Source organism: Pogoniulus pusillus, unplaced genomic scaffold (assembly GCF_015220805.1).
Source record: "Pogoniulus pusillus isolate bPogPus1 unplaced genomic scaffold, bPogPus1.pri scaffold_139_arrow_ctg1, whole genome shotgun sequence".
NCBI lineage: Eukaryota > Metazoa > Chordata > Aves > Piciformes > Lybiidae > Pogoniulus > Pogoniulus pusillus.
The window spans coordinates 23095-49712 of record NW_026974574.1 but is presented as its reverse complement, the minus strand read 5'-3'; the positions used below and the strand labels follow the sequence as shown (position 1 = coordinate 49712).

The 26618-nt window shown below is 55.5% G+C and overlaps 1 protein-coding gene across 1 annotated transcript in view; it reads left to right on the top strand.

The window, feature by feature from the left end:
• Window positions 1-26618, top strand: part of LOC135173925 (tenascin-X-like) — a gene marked incomplete at both ends in the record, with an annotated part of 73526 nt that overhangs the window by 25539 nt on the left and 21369 nt on the right. Inside the window, 12 exon segments of the mRNA XM_064141139.1 lie at window positions 674-967; window positions 3611-3904; window positions 5402-5689; window positions 8432-8725; window positions 10586-10879; window positions 13750-14037; window positions 16070-16363; window positions 18493-18786; window positions 19778-20071; window positions 22189-22476; window positions 23502-23795; window positions 25078-25371. Of these exon segments, the coding sequence (XP_063997209.1) occupies window positions 674-967; window positions 3611-3904; window positions 5402-5689; window positions 8432-8725; window positions 10586-10879; window positions 13750-14037; window positions 16070-16363; window positions 18493-18786; window positions 19778-20071; window positions 22189-22476; window positions 23502-23795; window positions 25078-25371 (3510 nt within the window).

The following is a 26618-nucleotide window of genomic DNA, read 5'->3' as shown; positions in this document are numbered from 1 at the left end:
CCTGTCTTCCCCTTCCCTCGCCTCACGTTGCCTTCGTCTCCCCTCACGTCTCCTCACCTCCCGCTGCTTCCCGTTTCCTCCTATCACCTTCCTTCCCCTCCCCTCACCTCCTGTCACCTCCCCTCGCCTGCTCTCCCTTGCCCTCACCTCCCCTCGCCTCCTCTCTCCTGCCCTCACCACACCTCACATCCCCTCACCTTTCCTGCCCTCCCCTTGGCTCCCATTCCTTTTCCTTCCCTGTGCTCCTCTTGTCTTACACTAGAACAGGTTGTCCAGGGAGACTGCGGATGCTCCCTAGCTTGTTGTGTTCAAGACCAGGTTAGAAGAGGCCATGAGTGACTTGTTCTAGTGGGAGCTGTCCCTGCCTATGGCAGGAGTTGGAACTGGATGAGCTTTGAGGTCCCTTCCAACCAAAGCCCTCCTATGATTCTCTTTGGTCTTCTCTTTGCTTCTTTTCACTTCTTTTTGCTGTGCTTCTGTTTGCTTTTCTTCACTCCACTTTGCTTCCCTTTCTTCATCTCTCATCTCTTGATTCCTATTCCCATGGCTGTGTGTCATGGCACAAGTGCATGGAAGATGTCAGTACTGGGTGGATGAAGGCTCAAATGGATGCAGGGACAGAGTGGCAGATGGAAGTTGACATCCTGCACTTTGTGTCCCCTCTCTGCTGCAGCTGCAGCTCCAGAAGCTGAGGAACCAAGAAGGCAGCCAGTGCTGGGCGAGCTGAGGGCCTCCCAGGTGGGCCCCGAGTCGGTGCAGCTGGAGTGGAGCGTCCCCGAGGGCACCTTTGACTCCTTCACGGTGCAGTACAGGGATGGGCAAGGCCAGCCCCAGGTGCTGCCCGTGGACGGGGGTTCGCGCACGGTGAGCGTGCCTGGGCTGTCCCCGTCCCGCCGCTACAAGTTCAACCTGTACGGGCTGTGGGGCCGCCAGCGCCTGGGCCCTGTCTCCACCGACGCTGTCACAGGTGAGGCTGCTCTGGGCACTCTCTGCCGCAGGGCTTGGCTCTGGGCAGCAGCTTGGGCAGGGCCTCTGCTGCCTGCCTTGCCCCTGCTGGCTGCAGGCCACAGCTGCTCTCTGCTGCCTCGGGGCTGCCTCTGTGCACGGAGGCAGAAAGGTGTGGGAGGCTGCAGGGCCCTGCCTGGCTGCGTGGATGGATTCTCACCTGCGGCTTTGCTCTGCCCTCATCCTGCTGCTTCTCACCTTCACCCTCTGCTTTACTCTCTTCTGCCTTCTCTGCCACTGCTGCTCAGCTTCTTCCCCTTCTCCTCTTCCCTCTGCTCCATCAAACTCTTATTCCTCTCCTTCACCTCTCTTCTCTTCTCTTCTCCTTTCATCAATTCACTTCTCTCCTCTGCACTTCTCTTTGATTCTCTGCTCTGCACTTCACTTTCTTTCCCTTTGCTTTTCTCTGCTTCTCTTCTCATGATTTTGCTTTCATTTCCTCCTCTCAGCTCCCCTCGCCTCCCTTCCTTGTCTCCCCTCTCCCCCTCTCCCCTTGGTGCAGAGGAGGATTCTCTGTACCTATGCCTATTGGCAGAGGAGAGAAATTAATTGGGGCAATATCAATTTCATATAAAAATATAGATTTATTTAATTCAATATTTTGAACTCTCACCTCCCCCAACCCCTGGATATTAATATTAAAGGTTGGTACACAGTCATGGAAACAATTCAGGATAAAATAGGTACAGGAATTTGTTAATCAACCTCAAACATTCAAACTATAAACAGAGAGAGGAGTTTGCCTGCAACTCAATGCCGCTTGGGATCTTTATGCTATGTGCCCAGCAGGGCAGGCTGAAACTCCTACTGCTCTATGGCAGAGGAAACAGATATCACAGAGGTATTGAAGCTTTAACTCACAACTCTTTGTCTATTATTAATTACCCTCTGGGGCTGTGTCACAGCCTGTGCCCAGTGTCCAATTCTCCAGCGTCTCTGCCTGTGGACTCCGAGGCTGGAATCTTCCTGACTTGAGGGGAGAGGATAAATCTTCCCAGTCTCTGGGGAAAGGTTTCTGACCTTTGCTCTCCTGACGAGGGATGATCTCCGCCTTGGTGCTCCTGACTTCCTTCTGGATGCTGTGTCCAGGACTTCTCAGCTGGCAGGATTTCAGGAGCAGGAGAATATCTGTGCTGTCTCTGGCACAGTTGTCACAGCTAGCAGGCTGTGCGTGTGCAGGCAATCCAGAGTCTGCTTCCTGGTTCTCTCAGTGGCAGTGGCTGTTACCAGGCAGCGATAGGCAGCAGGCATGCAAAGTGTGCACAGCTGCTGGGAGTCTGAGCTCTGTAGGTAAAGGCAATGCAGGATCTGGTTCTGATAACGTCGTAGCATGCAGCTGTGCACAGCTGGCTTAGGAGACCACAGGCTCCTCCTATGTATTATAGGCAGGCTTAAATGAGCTCTGCATGAAAGGTAAGCATGCAGGAGAGCTGCGAGTGAGTCAGAACATGAGGGTCTGTGGGGCTGAGCTGTGCAGGGTCTATGCCTGAGGGTCTGAGCTGAGCGCTGCAAGTGAGGGTCAGAGCTGTGCAAGCAAGTCTGAGCCGTGCGGGTGAGTCAGAGCAGGTTGTTTACCTGTGCACCCCCATTTATTGACTGTGGGCCGAGATGAATGGCCTCTTGAGCACCAGAGTGACAAATCCTGGTTGGCAGCCAGCCAAACCTTACCATCATAGGCAGAAGCTCTTGCCTGGACTCTCCCAAATATGGGGATCACATGGGCTTGTCTCAAGGAGACACGAGCTGGGTGTGTGTGGCTTACACAACCTGTTTACAACCAGGAGTCCTGGCAGAAAAACATGTCCAGGCAAGGCAAGGCATAAGCAAGCCTCTTTTGGGCCTTCAGGCCCTCCACAACACTCCCCCACCTTGCCTGTCTTCCCCTTCCCTCGCCTCACGTTGCCTTCGTCTCCCCTCACGTCTCCTTGCCTCCCGTTGCTTCCCGTTTCCTCCTATCACCTTCCTTCCCCTCCTCTCGCCTCCCCTCACCTCCCCTCGCCTGCTCTCACTTGCCCTCACCTCCCCTCGCCTCCTCTCTCCTGCCCTCACCACACCTCACATCCCCTCACCTTTCCTGCTCTCCCCTTGGCTCCCATTCCTTTTCCTTCCCTGTGCTCCTCTTGTCTTACACTGGAACAGGTTATCCAGAGAGGATGTGGATGCTCCCTAGCTTGTTGTGTTAAAGACCAGGTTAGAAGAGGCCATGAGTGACTTGTTCTAGTGGGAGCTGTCCCTGCCTATGGCAGGAGTTGGAACTGGATGAGCTTTGAGGTTCTTTCCAACCTAAACCATTCTATGATTCTCTTTGGTCTTCTCTTTGCTTTGCTTCTCTTCCCTTCCCTTTCGTTTTCTTCCCTTCTTTACATTTTGCTTCTCTTTGCTTCTTTCCACTTCTTTTTGCTGTGCTTCCCTTTGCTTCCCTTCACTCCACTTTGCTCCCCTTTCTTCATCTCTCATCTCCAAATTTCTGCTCACATGGGTGTGTATCATTGCACAAGTGCATGTAGGATGTCAGTATTGGGTGGAAGAAGGCTCCAATGGATGCATGGATGGAGTGGCAGATGGAAGTTGACATCCTGCACTTTGTGTCCCCTCTCTGCTGCAGCTGCAGCTCCAGAAGCTGAGGAACCAACAGAGAAGCCAGTGCTGGGTGAGCTGAGGGCCTCCCAGGTGGGCCCTGAGTCGGTGCAGCTGGAGTGGAGCGTCCCCGAGGGCACCTTTGACTCCTTCACGGTGCAGTACAAGGATGGGCAAGGCCAGCCCCAGGTGCTGCCCGTGGACGGGGGTTCGCGCACGGTGAGCGTGCCTGGGCTGTCCCCGTCCCGCCGCTACAAGTTCAACCTGTACGGGCTGTGGGGCCGCCAGCGCCTGGGCCCTGTCTCCACCGACGCTGTCACAGGTGAGGCTGCTCTGGGCACTCTCTGCCGCAGGGCTTGGCTCTGGGCAGCAGCTTGGGCAGGGCCTCTGCTGCCTGCCTTACCTCTGCTGGCTGCAGGCCACAGCTACTCTCTGCTGCCTCGGGGCTGCCTCTGTGGATGGAGGTGTGCGAGGGGAGATAGATGGAAGGGATCCTGCACTGATGGATACATGGAGACATGCGTGGATGCATGGATGGGTGGGTGGGGGTGTGGGTAATGGGATAAGGTGATATGTCTTTGGGTGACTGACAGGCTGGGAGGGTGCAGGGGTGCACGAAGAACTGAATTTAAACTCCTTTTCCTTGTAATCTTTTCCTACCTCCTTCCCCTCTTTCTCCTTGTCCTTTTTCTTCCCCTTCTCTCTCTTCCTTCTCCATCTCCTTCTTCCTCCCTTTCTCTGTCTTCCTTCTCCTTCCTCTCCTTCTCTTCCCCCTTCCTCTTCTTCCCCTCCCCCTTCTCCTTCTTTTCCCCCTTCTCCTTCTCTTCCCCCTTCTCCTTCATCCCCCTCCTTCCCCTCCTCCATCACCTTCCCCTCCTCCACCACCTTCCCCTCCTCCTTCTCCATCTCACACACCGATGGGAGGACAACTATGAGGAGGCCTGGAAGGACGCCAATGGACAAAGAGATTGACAATTGTCTGAATGGTTGATGACTCATTGGCTCCCTTCCTTTGTCTCCCCTTGTCTTTGCTTCCCTCTGCTTCTCCTTGCATCTCTTCTCGTCTCGCCTCTTCTCGCCTCACCTCACCTCGCCTCGTCTCGTCTCATCTCATCTCATCCCGTCCCTTCTCGCCCCGTCTCGCCCCGTCTCGCCCCATCTCGTCCCTTCTCGTCCCTTCTCGTCCCTTCTCGTCCCTTCTCGTCCCTTCTCGCCCCGTCTCGCCCTGTCTCGCCCCGTCTCGCCTCTTCTCGCCTCCCCTCTTCTGGTCTCGTCTCGCCCCTTCTCGTCCCTTCTCGTCCCGTCCCGTCCCGTCTTGTCCCCTCTCCTCTCCTCTCCTCTCCTCTCCTCTCCTCTCCTCTCCTCTCCTCTCCTCTCCTCTCCTCTCCTCTCCTCTCCTCTCCTCTCCTCTCCTCTCCTCTCCTCTCCTCTCCTCTCCTCTCCTCTCCTCTCCTCTCCTCTCCTCTCCTCTCCTCTCCTCTCCTCTCCTCTCCTCTCCTCTCTTCTCTTCTCTTCTCTTCTCACTTTGCTTCTTCTCTCACTTCCCTTCACTTCATTTTGATTCTCTTCACTTTGCTATGTTTTGCTTAAAGTTGCTTTTCTTCACTCTGCTTCTCTTCTCTGTGCCTCACTGCACTTTGTTTCCTTTCATCTCTCATCTCTACATTTCTCTTAACATGAGTCTGTAGTATGGGGTAGCTGTATGTAAATGGCTGTACTGGGTGGATGAAGGCTGAAATGGAGGTATGGATGCAGGGACAGAGTGGCAGATGGAAGTTGACATCCTGCACTTTGTGTCCCCTCTCTGCTGCAGCTGCAGCTCCAGAAGCTGAGGAACCAAGAAGGCAGCCAGTGCTGGGCGAGCTGAGGGCCTCCCAGGTGGGCCCCGAGTCGGTGCAGCTGGAGTGGAGCGTCCCCGAGGGCACCTTTGACTCCTTCACGGTGCAGTACAGGGATGGGCAAGGCCAGCCCCAGGTGCTGCCCGTGGACGGGGGTTCGCGCACGGTGAGCGTGCCTGGGCTGTCCCCGTCCCGCCGCTACAAGTTCAACCTGTACGGGCTGTGGGGCCGCCAGCGCCTGGGCCCTGTCTCCACCGACGCTGTCACAGGTGAGGCTGCTCTGGGCACTCTCTGCCGCAGGGCTTGGCTCTGGGCAGCAGCTTGGGCAGGGCCTCTGCTGCCTGCCTTGCCCCTGCTGGCTGCAGGCCACAGCTGCTCTCTGCTGCCTTGGGGCTGCCTCTGTGCATGGAGGCAGAAAGGTGTGGGAGGCTGCAGGGCCCTGCCTGTTTGCGTGGATGGATTCTCACCTGCAGCTTTGCTCTGCCCTCATCCTGCTGCTTCTCACCTTCACCCTCTGCTTCACTCTCTTCTGCCTTCTCTGCCACTGCTGCTCAGCTTCTTTCCCTTCTCCTCTTCTCTCTGATCCATCAAACTCTTATTCCTCTCCTTCCCCTCTCTTCTTTTCTCCTTTCATCAATTCACTTCTCTCCTCTTTACTTTGATTCTCTACTCTGCACTTTGCTTCCTTTCCCTTTGCTTTGCTCTGCTTCTCTTCTCATCACTTTCATTTGCTCCTCTCACCTCCCCTTGCCTCCGCTCCTCTCTCCTCCCCTCAGCTGCCGTGTCCTCCCCTCTCATTTTCTCCCCTCGCCTCCCATCACCTGCCCTCCCCTCACCTCCTCTCCTCTCTCCACCCTTGACCTCCCCTCCCTTCGGCTCCCCTTCCCTCACCTCCCCTCTCCTCCCCTAGCCTCCCCTTGCCTCCCATCACCTCCCCTTCCCTCACCTCCCTGTTGCAGAGAGGAATTCTAAGCACCTGCCCCTATTTGGCAAAGGAGAGAAATTAATTAGGGTGATAAATTTTATATAAAAATATAGATTTATTGATCTCAATATTCTGAACTCTGCCACCCCCAACCACTGGATATTAATGTTAAAGCTTGGTACACAGTCATGAAAAAATTTAGGACAAGATATGCACAGGGAATTGGTTCTTTAACCAGCAAACATTCAAACTATAAACAGAGAGAGGAGTTTCCCTGCAGCTTAATGCTGCTTGGGATATTTATACTCTTTGTCCAGCAGAGCAGGCTGAAATTCTTTCTGCTCTATGGCAGACAGAACTGATATCTACAGAGGTATTGAAGCTTTCACTCACAACTCTTTGTCTATTATTAATTACCCTCTGGGGCTGTGTCACAGCCTGTGCCCAGTGTCCAATTCTCCAGGGGGTCTCTGCCTGTGGACTCCGAGGCTGGAATCCTCCCGGCTTGAGGGGAGAGGATGAATCTCCCCAGTCTCTGGGGAAAGGTTTCTGACCTTTGTTCTCCTGGTGAGGGATGATCTCTACCTTGGTGCTGCTGTCTCCTTCTGGATGCTATGTCCAGGACTTCTCAGCTGGCAGGATTTCAGGAGCAGGAGAATATCTGTGCTGTCTCTGGCACGGTTCTCGCAGCTAGCAGGCTGTGTGTGTGCAGGCAATCCAGAGTCTGCTTCCTGGTTCTCTCAGTGGCAGTGGCTGTTACCAGGCAGTGATAGGCAGCAGGCATGCAAAGTGTGCACAGCTGCTGGGAGTCTGAGCTCTGTAGGTAAAGCAATGCAGGATCAGGTCCTGAAAGCGCCATAGCATGCAGCTGTGCACAGCTGGCTTAGGAGACCATAGGCTCCTTACATATATATGTGCAGGCTTAAATGAGCTCTGCAGCTAAGGTACACAGGCAGGTGAGCTGCGATTGGGTCAAACCATGAGGGTCTGAGCCTCTGAGCATTGGAGCTGTGCAATGGTGTCCGAGCGTGGGGGTCTAAGCGGCTGAGCGCTGCAGTGGGGGTCAGAGCAGTGTCTGAGCCATGTAGGTGAGTCAGAGCAGCAGGGTGTTGCAATGGGGTCCGAGCTGAGCTGATCTGCGGGTAGGGCCAGAGCAGGTTGTTTACCTGTGCACCACTATTTATTGACTGTGGGCCGAGATTAATTGTCTCTTGGACATTAGAGTGACCAATCAGGTTGGCAGTCAGCCAAATCTTACCATCATAGGCAGAAGGCTCTTGCCTGGACTCTCCCAAATATGGAGATCACATGGGCTTGTCCCTGGGAGACACGAGCTGGGTGTGTGTGGGCTTGCACAACCTGTTTACAACCAGGAGTCCTGGCAGAAAAACATGTCCAGGCAAGGCAAGGCATAAGCAAGCCTCTTTTGGGCCTTCAGGCCCTCCATGACATTCCCCCACCTTGCCTGTCTTCCCCTTCCCTTGCCTCGCGTTGCCTTTGCCTCCCCTCACGTCTCCTTGACTGCTCTCGCTTGCCCTCACCTCCCCTCGCCTTTCCTGCCTCCCCTTCTCTTTGCTTCCCTCCACTCCTCTTGTCTTACACTGAACAGGTTGTCCAGGGAGGCTATGGATGCTCCCTAGCTGGAGGTATTGAAGACAAGATTGGAAGAGTCCTTGCGTGACTTGTTCTAGTGGGAGCTGTCCCTGCCTATGGCAGGGGTGGGAACTCGATAAGCATTGAGTCCCCTTCCTTCCTAAACCATTCTATGATTCTCTTTGGTCTTCTCTTTGCTTTGCTTCCCTTTCCTTCCCTTTCGTTTTCTTCCCTTCATTACCTTTTGCTTCTCTTTGCTTCTTTCCACTTCTTTTTGCTGTGCTTCCCTTTGCTTCCCTTCACTCCACTTTGCTTCCCTTTGCTTCATCTCTCACCTCTTGATTCCTGTTCACATGGCTGTGTGTCATGGCACAAGTGCATGGAAGATGTCAGTACTGGGTGGATGAAGGCTGCAATGGATGGATGGATGGATGGAGTGGCAGATGGAAGTTGACATCCTGCACTTTGTGTCCCCTTTCTGCTGCAGCTGCAGCTCCAGCTCCAGAAGCTGAGGAACCAACAGAGAAGCCAGTGCTGGGCGAGCTGAGGGCCTCCCAGGTGGGCCCCGAGTCGGTGCAGCTGGAGTGGAGCGTCCCCGAGGGCACCTTTGACTCCTTCACGGTGCAGTACAGGGATGGGCAAGGCCAGCCCCAGGTGCTGCCCGTGGACGGGGGTTCGCGCACGGTGAGCGTGCCTGGGCTGTCCCCGTCCCGCCGCTACAAGTTCAACCTGTACGGGCTGTGGGGCCGCCAGCGCCTGGGCCCTGTCTCCACCGACGCTGTCACAGGTGAGGCTGCTCTGGGCACTCTCTGCCGCAGGGCTTGGCTCTGGGCAGCAGCTTGGGCAGGGCCTCTGCTGCCTGCCTTGCCCCTGCTGGCTGCAGGCCACAGCTGCTCTCTGCTGCCTTGGGGCTGCCTCTGTGCATGGAGGCAGAAAGGTGTGGGAGGCTGCAGGGCCCTGCCTGCCTGCGTGGATGGATTCTCACCTGCAGCTTTGCTCTGCCCTCATCCTGCTGCTTCTCACCTTCACCCTCTGCTTCACTCTCTTCTGCCTTCTCTGCCACTGCTGCTCAGCTTCTTTCCCTTCTCCTCTTCTCTCTGATCCATCAAACTCTTATTCCGCTCCTTCCCCTCTCTTCTTTTCTCCTTCCATCAATTCACTTCTCTCCTCTGCACTTCTCTTTGATTCTCTTCTTTGCACTTCACTTCCTTTCCCTTTGCTTTGCTCTGCTTCTCTTCTCATGACTTCTCTTTCATTTGCTTCTGTCACCTCTCCTTGCCTGCCCTCACCAGCCTGTCTTGCCTCTCCTTGCCTCCTCTCCCCTTCCCTCCCTTTCCCTTCCCCTTCCCAGCTCCCCTCGTGTCTCCTCCTCTCGCCTCCCCTCGTCTCCCATTGCCTCACCTGGCATCGCCTCCATGTGTCTTGCCTTCCCTCACCTCTCCTCGCTTTCTCTCCACTCCTCTCCCTTCACATTCCCTCCCCTCGCCTCCCCTCACCTCCCCTTCCTTCCCCTCATCTCCCCTTGCTTCCCCTCCCTTGACATTATCTCCCCTCACCTCCCCTTGCTTCACCTCCCCTCTCCTTCCATCGTCTCCCCTTGCCTCGCCTCAACTCGTCGCCCGTCATCTCCCTTCCCCTCGCATCGCCTCACCTCCCCTCCCCTTGCATCACCTCCCCATGCCTCCCCTCACTCTCCCTCACCTCCCCTTGCTTATTCTATCCCTTCCCCTTGCCTCCCCCCTCCTCGCTTCTCCTTCCCTCTCCTCCCCTCTCCCTCCCTCTCCCTCCCTCTCCCTCCCTCTCCCGCCCGCTCCCTCCTACGCTCTCCCTCGCTCTCCCTCGCCTCCCCTCACCTCCCCTCACCCAGCTTCACCGTCCTTTGCCTCCCCTCACCTCCCATCATCTCCCCTCCCCTCTGCTTGCCTTCCCTCACCTCGCCTCCTCTCCTCTCGCCTCACCTCCCCTTGCCTCCCTTTCTCTCCCCTCCCCTCCCCTTCCCTCCTCTCCCCTCGCTTCTCCTCGCCTCCTCTTGCCTCTCCTCACCTGCCTATGCTCCTGTGCCCTCCCATTGCCGCCCTTCCCCTCCCTTCAGCTCCTCACCTCCCCTCACCTGCTCTCACCTTGCCTGCTTTTGCTTCCCTGCACTTCTCTTGTCTTACACTGGAGCAGGTTGTCTGGGGAGGATGTGGATGCTCCCTAGATGATGTGTTAAAGGCAAGGTTGGAAGAGGCCTTGAGTGACTTGTTCTAGTGGGAGGTGTCCCTGCATATGGCAGGGGTAGGAACCGGATGAGCTTTGAGGTCCCTTCCAACCTAAACCATTCTATGATTCTCTTTGGTCTTCTCTTTGCTTTGCTTCTCTTTCATTCCCTTTCTTTTTCTTTCCTTCTTTACCTTTTGCTTCTCTTTGCTTCTTTCCACTTCTTTCTGCTGTGCTTCCCTTTGCTTTGCTTCACTCCACTTTGCTTCCCTTTGCTTCATCTCTCATCTCCTGATCCCTGTTCCCATGGGTGTTTATCATTGGACAAGCACATGTAAGACAGCAGTACTAGGTGGATAAAGGCTTACATGGAGGGGTGGATGGAGAGAGGGATAGAGTGGCAGATGGAAGTTTACATCCTGCACTTTGTGTCCCCTCTCTGCTGCAGCTGGAGCTCCAGAGGCTGAGGAACCAACAGAGAAGCCAGTGCTGGGTGAGCTGAGGGCCTCCCAGGTGGGCCCCGAGTCAGTGCAGCTGGAGTGGAGCGTCCCCGAGGGCACCTTTGACTCCTTCACGGTGCAGTACAAGGATGGGCAAGGCCAGCCCCAGGTGCTGCCCGTGGACGGGGGTTCGCGCACGGTGAGCGTGCCTGGGCTGTCCCCGTCCCGCCGCTACAAGTTCAACCTGTACGGGCTGTGGGGCCGCCAGCGCCTGGGCCCTGTCTCCACCGACGCTGTCACAGGTGAGGCTGCTCTGGGCACTCTCTGCCGCAGGGCTTGGCTCTGGGCAGCAGCTTGGGCAGGGCCTCTGCTGCCTGCCTTGCCCCTGCTGGCTGCAGGCCACAGCTGCTCTCTGCTGCCTTGGGGCTGCCTCTGTGCATGGAGGCAGAAAGGTGTGGGAGGCTGCAGGGCCCTGCCTGGCTGCGTGGATGGATTCTCACCTGCAGCTTTGCTCTGCCCTCATCCTGCTGCTTCTCACCTTCACCCTCTGCTTCACTCTCTTCTGCCTTCCCTGCAACTGCTGCTCAGCTTCTTTCCCTTCTCCTCTTCCCTCTGCTCCATCAAACTCTTATTCCTCTCCTTCACCTCTCTTCTCTTCTCCTTTCCTCAATTCACTTCTCTCCTCTTTACTTCTCTTTGATTCTCTGCTCTGCACTTCGCTTTCTTTCCCTTTGCTTTTCTCTGCTTCTCTTCTCATGACTTTGCTTTCATTTCCTCCTCTCAGCTCCCCTCGCCTCCCCTCCTCGCCTCCCCTCTCCCCCTCTCCCCTTGGTGCAGAGGAGGATTCTCTGTACCTATGCCTATTGGCGGAGGAGAGAAATTAATTGGGGCAATATCAATTTGAATTAAAAATATAGATTTATTAAATTCAATATTTTGAACTCTCACCACCCCCAACCCCTGGATATTAATATTAAAGGTTGGTACATAGTTATGAAAACAATTCAGGATAAAATATGCACAGGGATTTGTTAATCAACCTCAAACATTCAAACTATAAACAGAGAGAGGAGTTTGCCTGCAGCTCAATGCCGCTTGGGATCTTTATGCTATGTGCCCAGCAGGGCAGACTGAAACCCTTTCTGCTCTATGGCAGAGGCAACTTAGATCACAGAGGTACTGAAGCTTTAACTCACAACTCTTTATCAATTATTAATCACCCTCTGGGGCTGTGTCACAGCCTGTGCCCAGTGTCCAATTCTCCAGCGTCTCTGCCTGTGGACTCCGAGGCTGGAATCTTCCTGACTTGAGGGGAGAGGATAAATCTTCCCAGTCTCTGGGGAAAGGTTTCTGTCCTTTGCTCTCCTGGTGAGGGATGATCTCTGCCTTGGTGCTCCTGACTTCCTCCTGGATGCTGTGTCCAGGACTTCTCAGCTGGCAGGATTTCAGGAGCAGGAGAATATCTGTGCTGTCTCTGGCACAGTTGTCACAGCTAGCAGGCTGTGCATGTGCAGGCAATCCAGAGTCTGCTTCCTGGTTCTCTCAGTGGCAGTGGCTGTTACCAGGCAGCGATAGGCAGCAGGCATGCAAAGTGTGCACAGCTGCTGGGAGTCTGAGCTCTGTAGGTAAAGGCAATGCAGGATCTGGTTCTGATAACGTCGTAGCATGCAGCTGTGCACAGCTGGCTTAGGTGGCTATAGGCTCCTTATATATATATGTGCAGGCTTAAATGAGCTCTGCAGCTAAGGTACACAGGCAGGTGAGCTGCGATTGGGTCAAAGCATGAGCTCTGAGTAGGGGAGCAATGTATAGTGTCTGAGTGTGGGGGTTTGAGAGGCTGAGCACTGCAGTGGGGGTCAGAGAGCTGTGCCTGAGCCATGCAGGTGAGCCAGAGCAGCAGGGCACTGCAGTGGAGTCCAAGCTCAGCTGAGCTGTGGGTAGGGCCATGGCACGTTGTTTACTTGTGCATCCCTATTCATTGACTGTGGGCCAAGATGAATGGCCTCTTGGCCACCAGTGTGACAAATCCTGGTTGGCAGCCAGCCAAACCTTACCATCATAGGCAGGAGGCTCTTGCCTGGACTCTCCCAAATATGGGGATCACATGGATTTGCCCCAGGGAGACACGAGCTGGGTGTGTGTGGGCTTACACAACCTGTTTACAACCAGGGGTCCTGGCAGAAAAACATGTCCAGGCAAGGCAAGGCATAAGCAAGCCTCTTTTGGGCCTTCAGGTCCTCCATGACATTCCCCCACCTTGCCTGTCTTCCCCTTCCCTCGTCAACCCTTGCCTAGCCTTGCCTCCCCTCCCCTCCCCTCACGTCTGCTTGCCTCCCGTTGCTTCCCGTTTCCTCCTGTCACCTTCCTTCCCCTCCTCTCGCCTCCCCTCACCTCTCCTCACCTGCTCTACCTTGCTCTTAGCTCCCCTTACCTTTTCTCTCCTGCCCTCACCACACCTCACATCCCCTTGCCTTTCCTGCCCTCTTCTTGGCTTCCGTTCCCTTTCCTTCCCTGCGCTCCTCTTGTCTTACACCGGAACAGGTTTTCCAGAGAGGATGTGGATGCTCCCTAGCTTGTTGTGTTCAAGACCAGGTTGGAAGAGGCCTTGAGTGACTTGTTCTAGTAGGAGCTGCCCCTGCCTATGGCAGGGGTTGGAACTGGATGAACTTTGAGGTTCACAGTATCACAGTATCACAGTATCACCAAGGTTGGAAGAGACCTCACAGATCATCAAGTCCAACCCTTTACCACAGTGCCCAAGGCTAGACCATGGCACCAAGTGCCACATCCAACCTTGCCTTGAACTGCCCCAGGGACGACGACTCCACCACCTCCCATTCCAACCTAAACCATTCTATGATTCTCTTTGGTCTTCTCTTTGCTTTGCTTCTCTTCCCTTCCCTTTCATTTTCTTCCCTTCTTTACCTTTTGCTTCTCTTTGCTTCTTTCCACTTCTTTCTGCTGTGCTTCCCTTTGCTTCCCTTCACTCCACTTTGCTTCCCTTTCTTCATCTCTCATCTCCTGATCCCTGTTCACAGGGGTGTGTGTCATGGCCCAAGTGCATGTAAGATGTCAGTATAGGGTGAATGAAGGCTCAAATGGATGGATGGATGGAGTGACAGATGGAAGTTGACATCCTGCACTTTGTGTCCCCTCTCTGCTGCAGCTGCAGCTCCAGAAGCTGAGGAACCAGCACAGAAGCCAGTGCTGGGCGAGCTGAGGGCCTCCCAGGTGGGCCCCGAGTCGGTGCAGCTGGAGTGGAGCGTCCCCGAGGGCACCTTTGACTCCTTCACGGTGCAGTACAAGGATGGGCAAGGCCAGCCCCAGGTGCTGCCCGTGGACGGGGGTTCGCGCACGGTGAGCGTGCCTGGGCTGTCCCCGTCCCGCCGCTACAAGTTCAACCTGTACGGGCTGTGGGGCCGCCAGCGCCTGGGCCCTGTCTCCACCGACGCTGTCACAGGTGAGGCTGCTCTGGGCACTCTCTGCCGCAGGGCTTGGCTCTGGGCAGCAGCTTGGGCAGGGCCTCTGCTGCCTGCCTTGCCCCTGCTGGCTGCAGGCCACAGCTGCTCTCTGCTGCCTTGGGGCTGCCTCTGTGCATGGAGGCAGAAAGGTGTGGGAGGCTGCAGGGCCCTGCCTGCCTGCGTGGATGGATTCTCACCTGCGGCTTTGCTCTGCCCTCATCCTGCTGCTTCTCACCTTCACCCTCTGCTTCACTCTCTTCTGCCTTCTCTGCCACTGCTGCTCAGCTTCTTTCCCTTCTCTTCTCTCTGATCCATCAAACTCTTATTCCTCTCCTTCACCTCTCTTCTCCTTCCATCAATTCACTTCTCTCCTCTGCACTTCTCTTTGATTCTCTTCTTTGCACTTCACTTCCTTTCCCTTTGCTTTGCTCTGCTTCTCTTCTCATGACTTCTCTTTCATTTGCTTCTGTCACCTCTCCTTGCCTGCCCTCACCAGCCTGTCTTGCCTCTCCTTGCCTCCTCTCCCCTTCCCTCCCTTTCCCTTCCCCTTCCCAGCTCCCCTCGTGTCTCCTCCTCTCGCCTCCCCTCGTCTCCCATTGCCTCACCTGGCATCGCCTCCATGTGTCTTGCCTTCCCTCACCTCTCCTCGCTTTCTCTCCACTCCTCTCCCTTCACATTCCCTCCCCTCGCCTCCCCTCACCTCCCCTTCCTTCCCCTCATCTCCCCTTGCTTCCCCTCCCTTGACATTATCTCCCCTCACCTCCCCTTGCTTCACCTCCCCTCTCCTTCCATCGTCTCCCCTTGCCTCGCCTCAACTCGTCGCCCGTCATCTCCCTTCCCCTCGCATCGCCTCACCTCCCCTCCCCTTGCATCACCTCCCCATGCCTCCCCTCACTCTCCCTCACCTCCCCTTGCTTCTTCTATCCCTTCCCCTCGCCTCCCCCCTCCTCCTCCCTCCTCCCCCCTCCTCCTCCCTCCTCCCTCCTCCTCCCCTCTTCTCCCCTCTCCTCCCCTCTCTCTCTCCCTCTCCCTCCCTCTTCCTCCCTCTCCCTCCCTCTCCCTCTCTCTCCCTCCCTCTCCCTCCCTCTCCCTTCCCCCTCCTCCCCTCTCCTCCTCTCTCCCTCCCTCTCCCTCCCTCTCCCTCCCTCTCCCTCTGTCTCCCTCCCTCTCCCTCCCTCTCCCTCCCTCGCTCTCCCTCGCCTCCCCTCGCCTCCCCTCGCCTCCCCTCGCCTCCCCTCGCCTCCCCTCGCACAGCTTCACTGTCCTTTGCCTCCCCTCACCTCCCATCATCTCCCCTCCCCTCCGCTTCCCTTCCCTCACCTCGCCTCCTCTCCTCTCCTCTCGCCTCACCTCCCCTTGCCTCCCCTTGTCTCCCTTTCTCTCCCCTCCCCTTCCCTCCTCTCCCCTCGCTTCTCCTCGCCTCCCCTTGCCTCTCCTCACCTGCCTATGCTCCTGTGCCCTCCCATTGCCACCCTTCCCCTCCCTTCAGCTCCTCACCTCCCTTCACCTGCTCTCACCTTGCCTGCTTTTGCTTCCCTGCACTTCTCTTGTCTTACACTGGAGCAGGTTGTCTGGGGAGTTTGTGGATGCTCCCTAGATGATGTGTTAAAGGCAAGGTTGGAAGAGGCCTTGAGTGATTTGTTCTAGTGGGAGCTGTCCCTGCCTATGGCAGGGGTTGGAACTGGATGAGCTTTGAGGTCCATTCCAACCTAAACCATTCTATGATTCTCTTTGGTCTTCTCTTTGCTTTGCTTCTCTTCCCTTGCCTTTCTTTTTCTTCCCTTCTTCACATTTTGCTTCTCATTGCTTCTTTCCACTTATTTTTCCTGTGCCTCCCTTTGCTTCACATCACTCCACATTGCTTCCCTTTCTTCATCTCTCATCTCCTGATTCCTGTTCACAGGGGTGTGTGTCATGGCACAAGTGCATGTAAGATGTCAGTACTGGGTGAATGAAGGCTTAAAAAGATGTGTGGATGGAGTGGCAGATGTAAGTTGACATCCTGCACTTTGTGTCCCCTCTCTGCTGCAGCTGCAGCTCCAGAAGCTGAGGAACCAACAGAGAAGCCAGTGCTGGGCGAGCTGAGGGCCTCCCAGGTGGGCCCCGAGTCGGTGCAGCTGGAGTGGAGCGTCCCCGAGGGCACCTTTGACTCCTTCACGGTGCAGTACAGGGATGGGCAAGGCCAGCCCCAGGTGCTGCCCGTGGACGGGGGTTCGCGCACGGTGAGCGTGCCTGGGCTGTCCCCGTCCCGCCGCTACAAGTTCAACCTGTACGGGCTGTGGGGCCGCCAGCGCCTGGGCCCTGTCTCCACCGACGCTGTCACAGGTGAGGCTGCTCTGGGCACTCTCTGTTCCTGCGCCTATCTGCCAGAGGAGAGAAATTTATGTGAGGTGATATAAATTTTATATAAAAATATAATTTATTAAATTCAATATTCTGAACTCTGCCACTCCCAACCACTGTATATTAATATAATGTTCAGTCCACTGTCATGAAAGCAATTTAGGATATGATATGCACAGGGAATTGGTTCTTTAACCAGCAAACATTCAAACTATAAACAGAGAGAGGAGTTTCCCTGCAGCTCAATGCCATTTGGGATCTTTATGCTATGTGCCCAGCAGAGCAGGCTGAAACTCTTTCTGCTCTATGGCAGAGAGAACAGATATCTACAGAGGTATCGATGCTTTTACTCATGATTCTTATCAGTTATTAATCACCCTCTGGGGCTGTGTCACAGCCTGTGCCTAGTGTCCAATTCTCCAGGGGGTCTCTGCCTGTGGACTCCGAGGCTGGAATCCTCCCTGCTTGAGGGGAGAGGATAAATCTTCCCAGCCTGAGGGGAAAGTTTTCTGACCTTTGTTCTCCTGGGGAGGGATGATCTCTGCTTTTGATGCTGCTGTGCTCTTCTGGATGCTGTGTCTAGGGCTATCATTTTGGCAAGATTTGAGGAGCAGGAGAATGTCCCTGCTGTCTCTGGCCAGTTCTTCACAGCTAGCAGGCCATGTGTGTGTGTGCAGACCATCCAGAGCCTGATCCTGGTTCTCTCAGCTGCAGTGGCTTTTACCAGGCAATAAGTGGCGAGCATGCGGAGTGTGCTCAGCTGCTGGGAGTCTGAGCCCTGTATGTCAATCAATGATGCAGGATCAGGTCCTGATAGCAATACAGCTTGCAGATGTACACAGCTGGCTTAGAAGGCTATAGGCTCCTTATATATATATATGTGCAGGTTTAAACGAGCTCTGCACCTAAGGCACACAGGCAGGTGAGCTGTGATTGTGCCAAAGCATGAGCTGTGAGCCTCTGAGCATCGGAGCTGTGCAATGGCATCCGAGCGCGAGGGTCCGAGCGGCTGAGCACTGCAGTGGGGGTCAGAGAGCTGAGCTGGGATAGGGTCAGAGAGCAGGTGTTTGCCTGTGCATCCCTACTTACTGACTGGGGGCTGAGATTAATGGCATCTCTGGCCACTAGAGTGACCAATCAGGCTGGCAGTAAGCCAAACCTTACCATCATATGCAGAATCTCTTGCCTGGACTCTCCCAAATATGGAGATCACATGGGCTTGCCCCAGGGAGACACGAGCTGGGTGTGTGTGGCTTACACAACCTGTTTACAACCAGGGGTCCTGGCAGAAAAACATGTCCAGGCATGCGTAGGCATAAGCAAGCCTCTTTTGGGCCTCCACAACACTCCCCCACCTTGCCTGTCTTCCCCTTCCGTCGCCTCCCCTCCCCTCCCCTCCCCTCCCCTCCCCTCCCCTCCCCTCCCGTCTCCTTGCTTCCTGTTGCTTCCCGTTTCCTCCTGCCACCTTCCTTCCCCTCCCCTCACCTCCCCTCACCTCTCCTCGCCTGCTCTCACTGGCCCTCACTTCCCCTCACCTCCTCTCTCCTGCCCTCACCACATCTCACATCCCCTCGCCTTTCCTGCCCTCCCCTTGCCTCCCCTTCTGTTTGCTTCCCTGCAATTCTCTTGTCTTACACTGGAACAGGTTGTCCAGGGAGGTTGTGGATGCTCCTTAGCTGGAAATATTCAAGACCAGGTTGGAAGAGGCCTTGACTGACTTGTTCTAGTGGGAGCTGTCCCTGCCTATGGCAGGGGTTGGAACTGGATGAGCTTTGAGGTCCATCCAATCTAAACCATTCTATGATTCTCTTTGATCTTCTCTTTGTTTCGCTTCTCTTCCCTTCCATTTATTTTTCTTCCCTTCTTTACCTTTTGCTTATCTTTGCTTCTTTCCTCTTCTTTCTGCTGTGCTTCCCTTTGCTTCCCTTCACTCCACTTTGCTTCCCTTTGCTTCATCTCTCATCTCCTGATCCCTGTTCACAGGGGTGTGTGTCATGGCACAAGTACATGGAAGATGTCAGTATTGGGTGAATGAAGGCTTAAATGGATGGAAGGATGGAGTGACAGATGGAAGTTGACATCCTGCACTTTGTGTCCCCTCTCTGCTGCAGCTGCAGCTCCAGAAGCTGAGGAACCAACAGAGAAGCCAGTGCTGGGCGAGCTGAGGGCCTCCCAGGTGGGCCCCGAGTCGGTGCAGCTGGAGTGGAGCGTCCCCGAGGGCACCTTTGACTCCTTCACGGTGCAGTACAGGGATGGGCAAGGCCAGCCCCAGGTGCTGCCCGTGGACGGGGGTTCGCGCACGGTGAGCGTGCCTGGGCTGTCCCCGTCCCGCCGCTACAAGTTCAACCTGTACGGGCTGTGGGGCCGCCAGCGCCTGGGCCCTGTCTCCACCGATGCTGTCACAGGTGAGGCTGCTCTGGGCACTCTCTGCCGCAGGGCTTGGCTCTGGGCAGCAGCTTGGGCAGGGCCTCTGCTGCCTGCTTTGCCCCTGCTGGCTGCAGGCCACAGCTGCTCTCTGCTGCCTTGGGGCTGCCTCTGTGGATGGAGGTGTGCGAGGGGAGATAGATGGAAGGGATTCTGCACTGATGGATACATGGAGACATGCGTGGATGCATGGATGGGTGGGTGGGGGAGTGGGTAATGGGATAAGGTGATGTGTCTTTGGGTGACTGACAGGCTGGGAGGGTGCAGAGGTGCATGAAGAACTGAATTTAAACTCCTTTTCCTCTTCATCTTTTCCTACCTCCTTCCCCTCTTTCTCCTTCTCCTCCTTCTTCCCGTTCTCTCTCTTCCTTCTCCATCTCCTTCTTCCTCCCTTTCTCTGTCTTCCTTCTCCTTCCTCTCCTTCTCTTCCCCCTTCCTCTTCTTCCCCTCCCTCTTCTCCTTCTCTTCCCCCTTCTCCTTCATCCCCCTCCTTCCCCTTCTCCATCACCTTCCCCTCCTCCTTCTCCATCTCACACCCTGATGGGAAGACAACTATCAAGAGGCCTGGAAGCATCAATGGATCAATGGAAAAAGAGAATGACAATTGTCTGAATGGTTGATGACTCATTGGCTCCCTTATCTTGTCTCCCCTTGTCTTTGCTTCCCTCTGCTTCTCCTCTCGCCTCGCCTCACCTCGCCTCTGCCTCTGCTTCACTTCCTTTCGCTTCTCTTCACTCTGCTATGTTTTGTTTAAAGTTGCTTTTCTTCACTCTGCTTCTCTTCTCTGTGCTTCACTCCACTTTGTTTCCTTTCATCTCTCACCTCTACATTTCTCTTGAGTCTGTAGTATGGGGTAGCTGTATGTAAATGGCTGTACTGGGTGGATGAAGGCTTGAAGGGATAAATGGATGCAGGGACAGAGTGGCAGATGGAAGTTCCCATCCTGCACTTTGTGTCCCCTCTCTGCTGCAGCTGCAGCTCCAGAAGCTGAGGAACCAACAGAGAAGCCAGTGCTGGGCGAGCTGAGGGCCTCCCAGGTGGGCCCCGAGTCGGTGCAGCTGGAGTGGAGCGTCCCCGAGGGCACCTTTGACTCCTTCACGGTGCAGTACAGGGATGGGCAAGGCCAGCCCCAGGTGCTGCCCGTGGACGGGGGTTCGCGCACGGTGAGCGTGCCTGGGCTGTTCCCGTCCCGCCGCTACAAGTTCAACCTGTACGGGCTGTGGGGCCGCCAGCGCCTGGGCCCTGTCTCCACCGACGCTGTCACAGGTGAGACTGCTCTGGGCACTCTCTGTTCCTGCGCCTATCTGCCAGAGGAGAGAAATTTATGTGAGGTGATATAAATTTTATATAAAAATATAATTTATTAAATTCAATATTCTGAACTCTGCCACTCCCAACCACTGTATATTAATATAATGTTCAGTCCACAGTTATGAAAGCAATTTAGGACAAGATATGCACAGGGAATTGGTTCTTTAACCAGCAAACATTCAAACTATAAACAGAGAGAGGAGTTTCCCTGCAGCTCAATGCCATTTGGGATCTTTATGCTATGTGCCCAGCAGAGCAGGCTGAAACTCTTTCTGCTCTATGGCAGAGAGAACAGATATCTACAGAGGTATCGATGCTTTTACTCATGATTCTTATCAGTTATTAATCACCCTCCGGGGCTGTGTCACAGCCTGTGCCTAGTGTCCAATTCTCCAGGGGGTCTCTGCCTGTGGACTCCGAGGCTGGAATCCTCCCTGCTTGAGGGGAGAGGATAAATCTTCCCAGCCTGAGGGGAAAGTTTTCAGACCTTTGTTCTTCTGGCGAGGGATGATCTCTACCTTTGGTGCTGCTGTCTCCTTCTGGATGCTATGTCCAGGACTTCTCAGCTGGCAGGATTTGAGGAGCAGGAGAATGTCCCTGCTGTCTCTGGCCAGTTCTTCACAGCTAGCAGGCCATGTGTGTGTGTGCAGACCATCCAAAGCCTGATCCTGGTTCTCTCAGCAGCAGTGGCTTTTACCAGGCAATAAGCGGCGAGCATGCGGAGTGTGCTCAGCTGCTGGGAGTCTGAGCCCTGTATGTCAATCAATGATGCAGGATCAGGTCCTGATAGCAATACAGCTTGCAGCTGTGCACAGCTGGCTTAGAAGGCTATAGGCTCCTTATATGTATATGTGCAGGCTTAAATGAGCTCTGCACCTAAGGCACACAGGCAGGTGAGCTGCGATTGGGCCAAAGCATGAGCTGTGAGCCTCTGAGCAGGGGAGCTGTGCAATGGCATCCGAGCGTGGAGGTCCGACTGACTGAGTGCTGCAGTGGGGGTCAGAGAGCTGAGCTGGGATAGGGCCAGAGAGCAGGTGTTTGCCTGTGCATCCCTACTCATTGACTGGGGGCTGAGATTAATGGCCTTTTTGGCCACTAGAGTGACCAATCAGGTTGGGAATTAGCCAAACCTTACCATCATAGGCAGAATCTCTTGCCTGGACTCTCCCAAATATGGAGATCACATGGGCTTACCCCAGGGAGACACGAGCTGGGTGTGTGAGGCTTACACAACCTGTTTACAACCAGGGGTCCTGGCAGAAAAACATGTCCAGGCAAGGCAAGGCATAAGCAATCCTCTTTTGGGCCTATGGGCCCTCCACAACACCCCTCCACTCACTTTGCCTTCCCTCCCTTTGTCTCCCCTTCCCTCGCATCCCCTTGCCTCCACTTCCCTCCCCTTGCCTTGCCTCCCCTCTCCTCCTCTTGCCTCACCTTGCCTCCTGTCGCCTCCCCTCGCCTTGCCTCTAGTCCCCTTCCCTCACCTCCCCTTGCCTCTTCTCTCCTGTCCTCACCACGTCGAACCTCTCCTCACCACGTCGAACCTCCCCTCACCTTTCCTGCCCTCCCCTGACCTCCCCTTCTCTTTGCTTCCCTGCACTTCTCTTGTCTTACACTGGAGCAGGTTGTCTGGGGAGGATGTGGATGCTCCCTAGCTGGAGATATTCGAGACCAGGGTGGAAGAGGCCTTGAGTGACTTGTTCTAGTGGGAGCTGTCCCTGCCTATGGCAGGGGTTGGAACTGGATGAGCTTTGAGGTCCATTCCAACCTAAATCATTCTATGGATCTCTTTGGTCTTCTCTTTGCTTTGCTTTGCTTCTCTTCCCTTCCCTTTCGTTTTCTTCCCTTCTTTACCTTTTGCTTCTCTTTGCTTCTTTCCACTTCTTTCTGCTGTGCTTCCCTTTGCTTCACCTCTCATCTCCTGATCCCTGTTCCCATGGCTGTGTGTCATGGCACAAGTGCATAGAAGATGTCAGTACTGGGTGGATGAAGGCTCCAATGGATGCAGGGACAGAGTGGCAGATGGAAGATGACATCCTGCACTTTGTGTCCCCTCTCTGCTGCAGCTGCAGCTCCAGAAGCTGAGGAACCAACACAGAAGCCAGTGCTGGGTGAGCTGAGGGCCTCCCAGGTGGGCCCCGAGTCGGTGCAGCTGGAGTGGAGCGTCCCCGAGGGCACCTTTGACTCCTTCACGGTGCAGTACAGGGATGGGCAAGGCCAGCCCCAGGTGCTGCCCGTGGACGGGGGTTCGCGCACGGTGAGCGTGCCTGGGCTGTCCCCGTCCCGCCGCTACAAGTTCAACCTGTACGGGCTGTGGGGCCGCCAGCGCCTGGGCCCTGTCTCCACCGACGCTGTCACAGGTGAGGCTGCTCTGGGCACTCTCTGCCGCAGGGCTTGGCTCTGGGCAGCAGCTTGGGCAGGGCCTCTGCTGCCTGCCTTGCCCCTGCTGGCTGCAGGCCACAGCTGCTCTCTGCTGCCTCGGGGCTGCCTCTGTGCATGGAGGCAGAAAGGTGTGGGAGGCTGCAGGGCCCTGCCTGTCTGCGTGGATGGATTCTCACCTGCAGCTTTGCTCTGCCCTCATCCTGCTGCTTCTCACCTTCACCCTCTGCTTCACTCTCTTCTGCCTTCTCTGACACTGCTGCTCAGCTTCTTTCCCTTCTCCTCTTCCCTCTGCTCCATCAAACTCTTATTCCTCTCCCCTCCCCTTGCATTTCTTCACCTGCCCTAGCCTCCCGTCCCCTCCCCTTGCTTCCCCTCCACTCCCCTCGCCTCTCCTCCCCTCGCCTCGCCTCCTCTCCCCTCCATTCACCTCCTCTTCTTCACCTCCCCTTGCTTGCCCTCGCCTCCACTTGACTAACCTGCCCTCACTTCGCTTTCTCTTTGCTTTCCTGCACTTCTCTTGTCTTACACTGGAAGAAGTTGTTCAGGGAGGTTGTGGATACTCCCTAGCTGGAGATGGTCAAGACTAGGTTGGAAGAGGCCTTGAGTGACTTGTTCTAGCGGGAGCTGTGCCTGCCTATGGCAGGAGTTGGAACTGGATGAGCTTTGAGGTCCATTTCAAGCTAAACCATTCTATGATTCTCGTTGGACTTCTCTTGGCTTTGCTTCTCTTTCCTTAACTTTCTTTTTCTTCCCTTCTTTACATTTTGCTTCTTTTTGCTTCTATCCACTTCTTTTTGCTGTGCTTCCCTTTGCTTCCCTTCAGTCCACTTTGCTTCCCTTTGCTTCATCTCTCATCTCCTGATTCCTGTTCCCATGGCTGTGTGTCATGGCACAAGTGCATAGAAGATGTCAGTACTGGGTGGATGAAGGCTCCAATGGATGCAGGGACAGAGTGGCAGATGGAAGATGACATCCTGCACTTTGTGTCCCCTCTCTGCTGCAGCTGCAGCTCCAGAAGCTGAGGAACCAACAGAGAAGCCAGTGCTGGGCGAGCTGAGGGCCTCCCAGGTGGGCCCCGAGTCGGTGCAGCTGGAGTGGAGCGTCCCCGAGGGCACCTTTGACTCCTTCACGGTGCAGTACAGGGATGGGCAAGGCCAGCCCCAGGTGCTGCCCGTGGACGGGGGTTCGCGCACGGTGAGCGTGCCTGGGCTGTCCCCGTCCCGCCGCTACAAGTTCAACCTGTACGGGCTGTGGGGCCGCCAGCGCCTGGGCCCTGTCTCCACCGATGCTGTCACAGGTGAGGCTGCTCTGGGCACTCTCTGCCGCAGGGCTTGGCTCTGGGCAGCAGCTTGGGCAGGGCCTCTGCTGCCTGCCTTGCCCCTGCTGGCTGCAGGCCACAGCTGCTCTCTGCTGCCTTGGGGCTGCCTCTGTGCATGGAGGCAGAAAGGTGTGCGAGGGGAGATAGATGGAAGGGATCCTGCACTGATGGATACATGGAGACATGCGTGGATGCATGGATGGGTGGCTGGGGGAGTGGGTAATGGGATAAGGTGATGTGTGTTTGGGTGACTGACAGGCTGGGTGGGTGCAGGGGTGCATGAAGAACTGAATTTAAACTCCTTTTCCTAGTATTCTTGTCCTACCTTCTTCCCCTTCTCTCTGTTCTTCCTTTTCTCTGTCTTCCTTCTCCTTCCTCTCCTTCTCTTCCCCCTTCCTCTACTTCCCCTCCCCCTTCTCCTTCATCCCCCTCCTCCATCACCTCCCCCTCCTCCCCCACCTCCCCCTCTTCCATCACCTTCCCCTCCTCCTTCTTCATCTCACACCCTGATGGGAGGACAACTGTCAGGAGGCCTGGCAGGATCAATGGGGCAATGGATAAAGAGTTTGATAATTGTCTGAATGGTTGATGGCTCATTGGCTCGCTTCCCTTGTCTCCCCTTGTCTTTGCTTCCCTCTGCTTCTCCTTGCTTCCCGTCTCGTCTCGTCCCTTCCCACCTCGTCTCGTCCCTTCCTGCCTCGTTTTGTCTCGTCTCGCCTCTTCCCCTCTCGCCTCGACTCTTCCCCTCTCGCCTCACCTCTTCCCCTCTCGCCTTGCCTCTTTCCCTCTTGCCTCTTCCCCTCTTGCCTCTTCCCGTCTCCTCTCGCCTCTTCTAGTCTCCTCTCATCCCATCCCGTCCCGTCCCGTCTCTTCCCGTCCTGACCCATCTCTTCCCATCCCGGCCCATCTCTTCCCATCCTGTCTCGTCTCTTCCAGTCTCGTCTCGTCCCTCCCTGTCTCGTTCCATCCCCTCTCGTCACGTCTCACTTTGCTTCTCTCACTTCACTTCGTTTTGCTTCTCTTCACTTTGCTATGTTTTGCTTAAAGTTGCTTTTCTTCACTCTGCTTCTCTTCTCTGTGCCTCACTCCACTTTGTTTCCTTTCATCTCTACATTTCTCTTAACATGAGTCTGTAGTATGGGGTAGGTTTATGTAAATGGCTGTACCGGATGGATGAAGGCTGAAATGGAGGTGTGGATGCAGGGACAGAGTGACAGATGGAAGGTCACATCCTGCACTTTGTGTCCCCTCTCTGCTGCAGCTGCAGCTCCAGAAGCTGAGGAACCAACAGAGAAGCCAGTGCTGGGCGAGCTGAGGGCCTCCCAGGTGGGCCCCGAGTCGGTGCAGCTGGAGTGGAGCGTCCCCGAGGGCACCTTTGACTCCTTCACGGTGCAGTACAGGGATGGGCAAGGCCAGCCCCAGGTGCTGCCCGTGGACGGGGGTTCGCGCACGGTGAGCGTGCCTGGGCTGTCCCCGTCCCGCCGCTACAAGTTCAACCTGTACGGGCTGTGGGGCCGCCAGCGCCTGGGCCCTGTCTCCACTGACGCTGTCACAGGTGAGGCTGCTCTGGGCACTCTCTGCCGCAGGGCTTGGCTCTGGGCAGCAGCTTGGGCAGGGCCTCTGCTGCCTGCCTTGCCCCTGCTGGCTGCAGGCCACAGCTGCTCTCTGCTGCCTTGGGGCTGCCGCTGTGCATGGAGGCAGAAAGGTGTGGGAGGCTGCAGGGCCCTGCCTGGCTGCATGGATGGATTCTCACCTGCAGCTTTGCTCTGCCCTCATCCTGCTGCTTCTCACCTTCACCCTCTGCTTCACTCTCTTCTGCCTTCTCTGCCACTGCTGCTCAGCTTCTTTCCCTTCTCCTCTTCTCTCTGCTCCATCAAACTCTTACTCCTCTCCTTCTCCTCTCTTCTTTTCTCCTTTCATCAATTCACTTCTCTCCTCTTTACTTCTCTTTCATTCTCTACTCTGCACTTCACTTCCTTCCCCTTTGCTTTGCTCTGCTTCTCTTCTCATGACTTCCCTTTTATTTGCACACCTCGCCTCCTGTCAACTCCACTACCACACCCTCGACGCCCTTCCCCTCCATTCACCTCCTCTGCCCTCTCTTGCCTCTCATCCCTTCCTCTCCCTTTCCCTCCCCTTCTCTCGTGTCCCCTCCTCTCGTGTCCCCTCCCCTCGCTTCTCCTCACCTCCACTGCTCTCAAATTTCTCCTGTCCTTTCGCGTTGCTTCCCTTCGCCTCCCTTCTCCTCCCCCCTCATCCCCTCCCCTTGCCTCCCCTCCATTTCCTTCCCTCAACTACTTTCGCCTTGCCTCACCTTCTCTTGCCTCCCCTCACCTCACCTCCACTTCCCTCCCCTCACCACCTCTCACTTCCCCTCCACTTCCTTTGCCTCCCCATTCCTCCTCTTGCCTCCCCTCACCTTGCCTTCCCTCCTCTTGTCTCCCTTTCTCTTTGTTTCCCTGCACTTGCCTTCTCTTACACTGGAACAAGTTGTCCAGGGAGGATGTGGGTGCTCCCTAGCTGGAGATATTCGAGACCAGGGTGGAAGAGGCCTTGAGTGACTTGTTCTAGTGGGAGCTGTCCCTGCCTATGGCAGGGGTAGGAACTGGATGAGCTTTGAGGTCCATTCCAACCTAAACCATTCTATGATTCTCTTTGGGCTTCTCTTTGCTTCACTTCTCTTTCCTTAACTTTCATTTTCCTCCCTTCTTTACCTGTAGCTTCTCTTTGCTTCTTTCCTCTTCTTTCTGCTGTGCTTTCCTTTGCTTCCCTTCACTCCACTTTGCTTCCCTTTGCTTCATC